The sequence below is a fragment of the Notolepis coatsorum genome (assembly GCF_963971535.1).
Source record: "Notolepis coatsorum genome assembly, chromosome: 8".
NCBI classification, from domain to species: domain Eukaryota; kingdom Metazoa; phylum Chordata; class Actinopteri; order Aulopiformes; family Paralepididae; genus Notolepis; species Notolepis coatsorum.
The window spans coordinates 126919951-126932440 of NC_140172.1; the positions used below are offsets into that span (position 1 = coordinate 126919951).

The 12490-nt window shown below is 45.4% G+C and overlaps 1 protein-coding gene across 1 annotated transcript in view; it reads left to right on the top strand.

Moving 5' to 3' along the window:
• tecta (tectorin alpha) overlaps nucleotides 1-12490 on the top strand; it is a gene marked incomplete at its 3' end in the record, with an annotated part of 131966 nt that overhangs the window by 38397 nt on the left and 81079 nt on the right. Inside the window, exons 8-9 of the mRNA XM_084320521.1 lie at nucleotides 8988-9334; nucleotides 11083-11230. Of these exons, the coding sequence (XP_084176647.1) occupies nucleotides 8988-9334; nucleotides 11083-11230 (495 nt within the window). The remainder of the gene's footprint in view (nucleotides 1-8987; nucleotides 9335-11082; nucleotides 11231-12490) is intronic.

The following is a 12490-nucleotide window of genomic DNA, read 5'->3' on the forward strand; positions in this document are numbered from 1 at the left end:
CTTTCTATTTTATACTTATTTTATACTATCTTGTTATTATCTAGCGCACACTCAGGAGCAAAACAGAAAGAAGCATTTCATGCAAAGTATTCTGTATTTCTGTATGACAACTAATAAAGAAACTTGAACTTGAAACAAAAGTGCAGTGCAATAAAATTGTAGAATATAATTGATTAAAAAAATATATATTTTACAGTGCAATAAAATAGTTCTGGATTACTGTTCAACAGTTCAAAGTCGTCTTTACCTTCTCTGTTTGGTATCCACAGTTTAAAACTTGACAGTCTTCCCTCCTGTTTTATACCCACTTTGACCCTTTGAACCTCCCACCCAGGGCAAACCTCCCTCTCAGGGCGCAGTTCCCTCTCTCAGGGTGCAGTTCTAGGCCTGGGTCCTACACAGTTTTAAAGCCTGACAGTCTCTTGTTTGATACCCACACAGTTTAATACCTGACTATTTTTAACCAGTAATAAAAAGCAATAGACAGACTAAAATAATACAGTGCAATAATAGAATAGTAGAATAGAATAGATAGTAAAATGATGCAATAGAATGGACAGAGTAAAATAGTGCTACAGTACAATCAACAGCCGAGTGTATTAGAAGGCTATGGTGAAGAGGTAAGTTTTTAGCTTATTTTTGAAAATATTAAGAGATCTAGGTCAGAGATCAGATCTAGGTAGGCGGGAGCGGTTCCCTTTGCCGCACGGTATGCCAGGTCGAGGGCCTTGAAGCGGATTCGTGCAGCAATGGGGAGCCAGTGCAGGTCCCTAAGAAGTGGGGTGACATGGGCCGACTTTGGTAGGTTTGAGATCAGGCGGGCCGCTGTGTTCTGAATGAGTTGAAGAGGCTTGGTGGCAGTGGCCGGGAGGCCAGCAAGGAGTGATTGATTGATTGATTGATTGAAAACTTTATTAACAGATTGCAGAATGGGTACAGTACAGTACAGCTCAATACATACAATTGTTAAGGGGATGCAGACCAGAGAAAGACTTTCGTCTTGTTGCAGTAGTCGAGGCGGGAGATGACTGTTGATTGGACGAGGAGTTGGGTGGCTTCTTTTGTCAGGAAGGGGTCTTTTGACGTTGCTCAGGAGGAATCTGCAGGTTCTGGTTGTCGCTGCGATGTGAGCAGAGAAGTTCAACTGGTCGTCGAGGACAACACCAAGGTTCTTGGCGGTCGGGGACGCGGTCACAGCTGCATTCTCGACTGTGATGGAAAGGTCGGTCAGGGGGGAGGATTTGGCCGGCAGGTGGAGCAATTCTGTTTCGCTTAGGTTCAGTTTGAGGTGGTTGGTCGTCATCCAGGCGGAGATGTCGGACAGACAGGCCCAGTGATTTAGTGTAGAAGGAGAAGAGAAGGGCTAGGACCGAGCCCTGGGGGACACTTGGTAGGAGCAGTCTTTGAGGTATGATGTCAGCCATGTCAGTGCAGAGCCAGCCACTCCCATTCCTGCGAGGGCCGCGAGGAGGATCCGATGGTTGACTGTGTCGAAGGCTGCAGATCCGCACCTGCCTTTTGAAATGCTTAATGTGTGCATAACACCAATTTTTTTTACTTGAACTTGCGGACTGCATACTTTCTTTGCAAAGGTTATCTTTATACTTTATGCTTATAGCACATGCATACGCCTGGTCTCTTTTGAAAGATAACGTTCTGAAGTTTCTTACACAATAAAGGAAAATCACTTTTAGTGCTAATGAAATAGAGTAACAGGGCTGAACTTGTGTACTAAAATCTTTCTGTGGTGGTTGCAATAAAAAAAGATATTAAAAAATAAAATAGGTATAAGCTGGAAAACACCGCAAATCCATAGCCTGAAGTCTTATATAGTACAGGTCCAAATGTTATACAAATCCGTTCAGAAATGAGTCTTCTAGAGAGTAAACCGTGTGCCAAGAAAAAAGCTCTCCATTTCTCCATTTCCTCATCCATGGCCATTCATTCGAAAAAAAATCTCACTTCTGATTTTCACTCGTCACCTTTCACCTAGATTGCTTATTTGCACACCCCCACATGGGGTATCATTGGAAAGCTACACTCATTGGCTACAACCCTGACCAATAATCTTCGCAATCAATCTGCAGATTATTGACAGTTCTAGAGCGTTGGGAGTCCGGGGTGGTAATCTGAAGCTCACGCGTAAAAAGTTGCACGCCTGACATATCATCATGTAACTCGAGAACCGAGGCACAGATTTGGTCGAGTGAGGTGGCATTCGAATGGCAACAAATAGAGCTTTAATTCGTTAATTTGCTGTTGGAGATTAAATAATATTAAATATATGAAATGTTGTTTCTATTCAAGTCATAGGGGCACAAATAATGGGTTGTGGCCGCTAATAGCACCCTTAGCACCCTGCGTGTGATTTGTGCCCGCTATGTCTTAACACATTCGGCGCCAAACCTGAGATAAGTCGCATTAACTCGCCATGCGCTGGACCCCAGACCCGAGATATCACGGGTTTTGGACGTTTTTTCTTTTATTCTATATTCTTATTCATTATTCATCCACTAACCTTGGTATTGCCATAGGAAAGGATTTTGAGATTGCCAAAGTGCAGTACCGGCCGCATCCTCCCAGATGGCAGTGTCGCCCACCCTTTGAAACCTTATATCTAACCCTGTGTTACACTCAAATGTCTCTGGGCGCTATATTTAGACGGAGCCGAGTAAGTCGCTTCATCCGACCACTTCGAAACGCATCTGACACTCTATCCATAAGTTGTGCCAAATTATGTCCGGGACCAGATGGACACCCAGGGTGCGATCCCGGTCCGCTATAGCTCCCCTAGATCAGACATCAGCTCCCCTGCAAACTTGATTTGCGATTTTTTGGGGGGTCTCTAAATTACTGAAAATAAATGCTACTTTTGCCATGCATTTCTCATTTTTCTGTAATTTTCTGTATCATCATCGTGTATAATAATAAACGTATGCTATTTTGGATGTATGATTAATGATTTGCGCACTAATTCACACGTAATATGGCAACATGCATGCTATTCTTGCAATTACCATTCGGAGCGTGGTGGCGCTGCAGCCTGCACGGCACACATCAAACTTGACCCACTTTGTATGTAACCTGTGCTGTGGCTGTTACTTGTTGACACAGACAGTGATCGTTTTGACAGCCAGTAAAATGTCTAAACGAAAACAAGTAAGCCTAACCAATTTTGGTTTCACGAAGACAGTGAAGCTGACAGAGCAGCAGGAGGCGGGAATCGGATCATCTACAGGCGCAATTACACCTGCGGCTGGTGCTGCTCCGGTGGCCGTGGGGACTATTATTAGTATTACAACGATCGGAATTTTTTTATCATGGAATGTGCTGTGGAAGCCCAGCCCAGACCGTCCAGACGGCCGGACGGTAAGTGAGTTGTCTACTCTAACTCTACTCTACCTACTACAGGCTACAGACTAGTAACGTCTGCGATTACACAGTCCGACTCCTGAGCACTCCTCGCTGAGAGGCGCGTCGCGCACCGCCCCCCCCCCCCCCCCCCCCCCCCCGACGCGGCTCACCCAAAGATCATGCTATGGATCGCACACTGTGGACACCAATACTGGAAATCGTGATCAGACAATTGGAATATTCTTTTTTGAATACCCCCGATCAAAGGTAAGGACTATCTGACATCAATTTCAGCTTGATCCAACAATGTTTTGATATCGATCCAGCTGATCAGCTTCTGTAGTGTTCAACACGAATGCCGTTACTGGCTATCAAAGCATAAAAAACTACCCCCCCCCCCCTTTCATGCATTCATGATGAAACATAATACCTATTATATACATTTGATTTGGAAATAGTAGCGTGTCCAGGCAAGAAACGCCAACGCTTATAGTAGAATACACGTAGTGCCCTATAACTCAGCGGTTCAGGAGTGATCCTGGATCACTCCTAGGCTATACTATACTTATATTCACCACGGGATAAGGCGCGAACGTATGCATGAAAAGATTATCTCGACGGAAGAAAGTCACTGTCAAATGGCTATAGTATTGTCTCCATAGCTATAATATAGAATATAGATATAGCTCTCCAAACATAGTGACGCACAGTGAAAATATGTTATGGAAACGTGGCACGTTAGCCACAAGGACCAGACTAATCCCTGGCGCTGAATGTGTTAAGGACTTATTCACTAAAGATATTGCACAAATTATATACTATTGACTCACGGAGCAGTTTGCTCCTCAATTTACAATTTGCTCCTGATATGGTAAAATAGTATAAATACTGCCCATGTAACAGTATGCATGTCTTAGGACAATGGCAGACAGAAAACAAAAGCTTAGATTCTCTGATCGCGAATTGGAAGTCCTGATGGATCAATAGCTCTTCGTTTCTATAACCGATAGACATAACAGTATTTTTCACCATTTATATTTTGTTTATTTTGTAATGTATAGCTTTCTATTAATGTAAGTAATAGATAGATTTTGTATTTTCATGACACAATCGCATCCTTTGTTGTTGTCACCTGTCCATGGTGCTGAATCTTTAGGGCGAAGTTAGGCACTGTGCCAGTGAAAATATTTTCAGAATTAAGAATATTTTTAGAGTGAGAAATTAAGTTGTATTTAATGTTTAGTTAAGAGAATAGAACCTGCATTCTCATATACTTCAGAATAAACCTTTCATTGACCGTATTTCCAGCGTCTACTCCTCATGGACCTGACGAAACATTATAAATTAAAAGTTTATTCTGGAGCATAATGTGTGCAGGTTCTATTCTCTTTATTGTGATTATTACCTAACCCACCGGATCACCGGAGATGCTGGCCATGGCACCCCTTATAAATGCGCTTAATTACCACTAACTCTCTGAAGACATAAACAACTTCACTTTAACTGCGTGTGGCAATTAGCGGCGATCTTGGATTGGAGTGTTTTTGCAATGAGGCTCATTTGCATAGAAAGGGGCACATTTTCCGACCATATTACCTAGGGGTGTAACGATGCGACCTCACAACGATTCGAGTCGATTACGATTATTCAGGCAACGATTCAATGCATCATGAAATCTCTTCATTTGACCACGATTCGATTCGATTAATTTTCTATCAGTTAATTCCCCAAAAAAATTTGAATACACAAATGTGGCTGGGGGAACTGATTCACTCAGCATGAATGGACTATAGGTCAATCAAAACAATACACAAAAAAAAAACTTATTTATTTTATTTTATTTCGATTAATTTCTATTATAATCGATTCTAACATATTCAAATCGATGCATCGATTCTAACACATTAGAATCGATGTATTTCGATTAATCGATGCATCGTTACACCCCTAATATTACCTAATTTAAATACCCGCAAATAGCACGGACGCACAGAGATGCAATGATGATGGCAACGCAGTTAGCACAGTATTTCACCCTTTGCGAGTGCTTTGTGAATAGTAAGGTTTGTTTTTGGGCTATTTGCACAGGCATAGTGTCAGAAAAAGCTGTACAATCCCTTTGTGAATTCGCCCCATAGTATTTTGCCGGGCTACTGGGAGCTTGGTGCGTCTGGCGAGAGCTTGTATGGAACGCGCAAGAGTTTATTTGCTAGTACGGTTGTGAAATTGGTATTAAACTTTGCTCTAAGTGGTATTAAAAATGTCTTAAATTGAACTTGTTGAAACCTGCAGAAACGCTGACTGTTGATGCAAAGCCATTATTTTGTAAATATTGTAACGTTGCTTAGTTTTGCACCACGTTATTGACTACTCTCGAGGCAGGTTGATAGTTCTCAGTTCACTGCTTTATTGCAACGGTTCTCATACAGGTTGCAGTATAAGTGACTCATGTCTACACATTCCCATGCCTGAAGAGAGCGCACATTGGGTGCCACACCCTCTTATACCTCCCCAGGTCAGCCCCTGCACTCTCGACTCTTATCAACCGACGGCTGGCGTGACCAATAGCGTCGCCGCCAGCCCCGGGATGGCGGAGTGCAGAGTGGCAGCTCGACTGACCAACCACCCAAATCCCAGGGTCACTACATTACCCCCCCACAACAAAGTCCCTCGTCCAGAGGGACGAACCAAAACCACCCCCAGTCCACAAAATTAACCCCCCCAACAATGCTAGGCCAGCAGCTAGCCATGCGACGCTTCCGGTGGCTATACCTAACCACCGGTTATGACGCCACGCTCACTGCTAGCCCCGTCGTGCTCTGTTGGTTACCGGCTGCAACCCTCTCTGTCAGGCCCCAAGAGACGACAACCACCAAATCCCATTGGTTCCACGTTGCTTGCATCCTCCTGTTCCCAGACCGACAGAGAGACGCCCTCCCCAATAACAGAGACGTCTTGCTTCCCATCCCACACAATGCTATGCGCAGCTAGCTACACAACGCTGCCGGTGGCTACACCTAACCACCGGGGGCGACGCTACGCTAACTGCTAGCCCCACCCCAATACCGGCTAAACACAGTAGCTAAATCCCCAAATAGTACACAGACCCACAGTTCACAGTACCCAGTACCCACAGTTCACAGTACCCCGTACGCAGTTCACAGTACACCGTACACAGTTCCCCGTCAGAGAGTTCCATTTCCATCATGGCTCTACCAATGCAGAGAGTTCCATTCGACCACGGCTCTGTACACGACATAGTTAACTGTGTGCTCCGCACCCTCGGCACATGTCCTCATGTCCGCGGGGCCAGGCCACCAATGTCCTCGGCCAACCCCTGCAGCGGCTCCCCAGGTCTTCCGGTCGTCCACGCCGTCGAGCCCGCCATGTGCCATGGGCGCCGCCATCTTTGCTCCCATCCCGGGTCAACTCTGACCCCCCGTAAAGCCTCCATGGAACCCTCTCGCCTCCTCATGCCTCTCAACGTCCTCATCCATGTCTCCTGACCACCCGCCCGTTCCTTCCTCCTCTCCGTCCTCTTTCAACCCGCCGTCGATATCCATGCCGCTGCGCCTAGCTAGCCGCTAACTGCAGCTAAGCTAGACTTTGCTAAGCTAGCACACCTCCATCGACTTTCTTCCGGCCACTCCTCTCCGTCTTCTTCTTTCTCTCAGTCCTCCTTCGACCCGCCGCAGATATCGCATGCCGCTGCGCCTAGCTAGCGCTAACTGCAGCTAAGCTAGGCTACGCTAAGCTAGCACACCTCTGTCTGACTTTTTCTGACGCCGAGCGAAGCGTCTTCCTCTTCCTCCTCTTTCTTTTTCTTCTGACGTTGCTTAGTTTTGCACCACGTTATTGACGACTCTCGAGGCAGGTTGATAGTTCTCAGTTCACTCTCATACAGGTTGCAGTATAAGTGACTCATGTCTACACATTCCCATGCCCCAAGAGAGCGCACGCTGGGTGCCACACCCTCTTATACCTCCCCAGGTCAGCCCGTGCACTCTCGACTCTGTCAACCCGCGGCTGGCGCGACCAATAGTGTCGCCGCCAGCCCCGGGATGGCGGAGTGCAGAGTGGCAGCTTGACTGACCAACCACCCAAATCCCAGGGTCGCTACAATATTGTACGCAGGACAGACGTTTCTGAGATATTGCACGGGTGACTAAAGCACATAGCAAGTTCCCGTCCTTGACTTTGATCGGAGTTGGGGACAAAAAGAAATGTGTGCACTGGACACAAAGCATTTGTTGAGTAAAGTGAATGAAGGAGAAGAAGAAGAAGGGGTTGGAATAGAAATTGTAGAGGATGGGGACGCTACGTTTGGGGGGAGTAGAAGCCTTGGACCTAAGTAGAGAGGTGGTCTCGCAAGACAGACGTGTCAACTCTGCGTTGACGCGCAATTTCCGAATGCTGCCGCCTACCTGTGTGTGATCCAGCAGCTCTGAAAGTGAGGAGTAAATATGGCGGATATTATCCGGTCATTCCTCCACTTCCATATGCCCCCCCCCTGTGCAGTCGCCTAAACAACTCCTACTGGAAAACAAATGAGCCGAAGCCGAGCTAGCTGCTGAGCAGAAATTATATTTCTGTTATTTCTATTGGTCGAATTTTCCCTTGCGGTACGGAGAGCTTTTTGTTGCAGGGGGGGGTGGGCATAACGGCTTCCTCTTCTCAAATTTTAACGGGCCGAATTACAGACCGTCTCTGGAGCACTGGAAGATTGTGGAAGAGATACTCTGGCGAGAGAGTGAGAGAGCGACTAGTAGAGAGCGAGTGAAAGAAGAGTGGGGAAATCAAGTCGCAGTAGCAGGTCATCTCGAATCGAAGCGATTGGAGCACAGTGAGCGAGTGAGAGAATGAGTGAGTATGAAACGGCAGAAGGGTGTCCGTCTAGATCTAGACTAGATAACGTCCGCGTTAGTCCCTGTACGTTCGGTCGGGTATAGAACAGGTGGCTTTTTCCAGCGTCCGCTGCCATTAGGAGGACATTTGGATTGCTTTCATTATCTGTTCATTGGTATGTTTTAGTTTTTTCTTCTTCTTCGTCTCATAATACCGCACTTGTGCCAGTAAAAGAGACCATTTGAGCTGCAGTAAATGGCTTCTCATAGAATGGCACTTTGTGCACCGTGGCCTTAGAAGAGAATTCCCTGGGCGGACCAGAAGTTTTGGGCTGAAACCAAGGCCAGGGGCTTTGCTTTGTGGTGGGAGTTTGCGGGGAGGGCAGGGAAATTGCTTTGATTGGCCCAGCTGTTACAGTAGCTTTGAAAGCACAGGATTCTTTTTTTCCCTTTTTTTCCTGGATTTTATTTAATCGTTCCTGGGCTCCTTATCTCTAGCTGGCGCTCCCCCGAGGCAGCTGAGAGCTTTCTCACGGCAAGCGCAGAGAAGTCGCAGTGTTTCTCTGCCTCCCTAACGCACACACACACACACACACACACATTCTCAATTAAGAACAAACTGTCCTTTACATACCATATCATTTACAACATCTTGTCTTTGAGATATTTTCAGGAAAAGGTGTCTTCCTCTCTTCTAGACTGTCCTCAGGTGTCTGGACAGCATTAAAAATTAATACAAAGAAACCTTGATGGCGTCTCTAAACATGAACTCTGCCCTTTCCACCACAGGTACCACATGCTCCTCTCCAAGTACGGTCGGCTGGCGCCGCTGGCAGAGGTGGACCTGAGCCCGCGCAGCGCCATGGTGGCGGTGCACTGGGGCGAGCGGCTGGAGGTGGTGAGCCTGCGTCTGGACCAGACGGTGGTGGAGCTGAAGAAGCGGCTGAAGCCCCTGGTGGAGCTGCCCGCCAACGGCATGAGGCTGTTCTACATCGACCGGGAGCTCTGTGTGGCCGTGGGGCCAGAGGAGATGAGGTCCGGGGCCCGGGCCCTCCATTCCTACGGCATCCGGGACGGAGACGAGATCCTGGTGGTGGCCAAGGTCAAGAGCCGCAGCACCTGCTCGGGCTCCACCAGTCAGTAGGCTTGGCACAGGAGGAGGGTGCCTTCAGGAATTATACATGGTCGGCTATTGGATACCAAGCTTCTATGTTGAGTAGGGGTGTAACGATGCATTGATTAATCTAAATGCATCGATTCTAATGTGACGATTCAACTGCATCGATTTGAAAATGTTAGAATCGATTATAATCTAAATAGAAAAAAATATATATGTTTTTTTTTATGTATCCTTTTAAAAAAGAATTATAGTCCATTCATGCTGAGTGAATCAGTTCCCCCAGCCACATTTGTGTATTCAAAATATTTTGGGGAATTAACTGATAGAAAATGTATCGAATCGTGGTCAAATGAGAATCGTTGCCTGAAGAATCGTAATCTAATTTAATCGTTGTGAGGTTGTATTGTTACACCCCTAATGTTGAGTCTTTTGTTTTATGTATTTTTATTTTAAATGTTTTGTAGGTTGTTTGTTGTCGTCTTGAACAATAGTGTTGTCACGAACGATACCAGCGTTTCTTTTTACTTCGATAGCGATACCAGCCTCGCCATCACAAAGTATCAGGATACCGGTTCTACAACAGGCAAAGACCTAAAACATCAGGGAAAGTAATGGGATATAATATTAGATGAACAGAACATGGAACATTATTTATACAATCGTATTTTATTAATACAATAACGACATATCTTTGACGCTGTTGAAACTTAAATCGTCAACAATAATACAATTATTCTGTTAAAGCTGCTGAGCTATATAGCTAATGTCCATGTGTTATTATGTGTATTATGTGTTATCTCTCCACTCCACACTATATTAGTGCTTGTGCCAGCACAGGGGATAAGATTATAAAAAAAAGAAATAATTAAAATATATATATCTTCCTTGAATAAAATAGGCTCAGGAATCAGGATTGTTCAAGCTAATTAGCCTAGTCCATGTCAAAAAGAGTAGCCTATAGCAAATGTACACACACAACACTCCCAAAAGCACGCACACACACACAAAAGAGGGTGAATAGCTTATAGCAGACTTAATGATTTTAGACTATTGCAGCTAATGAAGTGAAATATTTATATTTATCAACTATCCAGTAAATTTTCATAGCGTAACGTTGGACTACTTAAAAGAATCCAACATGGAGAGAGAAAGAGAGAGAGCTTGTTTGACATTAGCAGGTAATGTTAGTTTAGGTCATCGAACTGTCAGAGTTAAACGCTCACACTCTCGAGTCCTGGCTTTGGGAAGAATCACGGACACACAATGTGGAAAATGCCTTGATGTGAGTTCAGCCGACACTGTTGACACGCCCACTATGCAAAGCGTGCACTCTCTCACACACACACACACACTGCCCACGCATTACCTCAACTCATAGAAAATACGGCATCAGGCTATTATTCTAAAAGTATCGATACTAATAAAATGTAGTATCGGACTGTGTTCAGCGTGGGCACAATGCCACAATGCGTTAAGATCCGATGTGGGTGATCTAATCACAAGTCTAAACGCACCCAAGATGCATTGAGGACCCATTGAGATCTGATCGCTCAGACTGCATTCGGAGGTGGTCTGGGCCGCATATGGCTACATCCTGTTAGCAGTGTGGACGCAAATGCGTCCCGTGCCACATTGAAGGACCGCCTACCGCATCATGTCTTCAAGAGTCGTGGCTATTAACCTTTTTCTATATAATTATATGCTATGAACACAGAAGGTGAACGTATATGCTCTTCCTTTCTTCCTCCTTGTTCTCTTCTCCAGTTGGTTCTCAAATGATCCTCGTGATCTTCAGCGATAGTTACGGCGTCCAGTCTATTTTCTCCCCACGAGATGCAAGCGCCTCTTCGTGTGATCGTGGAGCAGAGGAGCAGAATCTCTTCTCGACCCGGCACAGAGAAAGTGGCTTCTGGTGTGAACAGCCGGGCTTCTGTTTGCACAAGACCGGCGATCCGGCACAATCGTTTACTCGCACGTCGAGCGTCGGAAACGAGATCCGATCGCAAGCAGTCACTCAAGACACATCACATTCTAACGCCAGGTGTGAACCGACGTACTTTAGAGCTACTGTATCCACCTGTGATCGGATCACTCCGATCCGATCTTAATGTCAGGTGGAAACGGGCTAAAAGCGCCACTGACCGCCTCCAAAGGTGGTTCTGGCCGATCCGATTACAATCCGTACTTGGTTTGTATTTCCACCTGGATTCTGATGTGGCCACGCACTGTCCTGCCGGTGTCGATGCGAGGTGTGAAGGGGGTCAGTGACAGTGTTGCACATGTAGACCTTTGGTTTTACTCCATAAGAGTAAAAATCCAGGTGCACATGCATCACCCGTGAGCGCTGCAGCGCCGACAGGTTTGAATATGACGTAACGCAGACCTGACGCGGCACGCGTACTGACAATATACTGCACAGATTTCAAGAACGTGCAAACGTCTCTGCTTGAAATCACCACGCGTTTCCTCAATTAAACCGGCTGCTGGGACCTCGAGGCCAGGAACATTGACCCGATTCACTCCATATTCGTGCAAATATGGTCAATTTATTGACCAAAGATGGCAGAAAAATGCAGAGTGACATGTTGACAACCAATAGGAAGACAGATTTGTATGATCTGAGGTGGGAAGAGGAAGATTATTTAAAATTATATTTACATACATATTGGATTGAGATTTTGTATATGCCGCTAAGAGTGGAATGGATCGCTGACAACTTCTGCCTCTTTCCAGAAGTAGAGGAGAATGTAATTCATATATAAAAATAAAAGTACAACTTTGTATAATCCAAAAGTCCATCCAGAAACTTTGTATAATAAAACAAGACATTCAGGGCATGTCTAGTCGGAGTAAAAACACACTAGCTACCTGGCTGGATGTCAAAGCTATGGGAGGCAGTTGGGGGCAAAAAGGGCAATGCGATTTACACAAAAGATTTACGTGTTAATGTTAACAGCCCTATTTAAAATACACATGGAGGGGATCTTTAAAATAACGTTTTTAGAACTGGGAGTTTAAGCACACTATAAGGGGTGGGAATCTTTTGGAATCTCACGATTGGATTCCATTTGGATTCTTGGGATCACAATTCCATTTAAAATGTATTCTTGATTCATCACACGATAGATTTGATTCCAGATGGCTATTAACCTTTGTGTTACAAAGCTTGTAT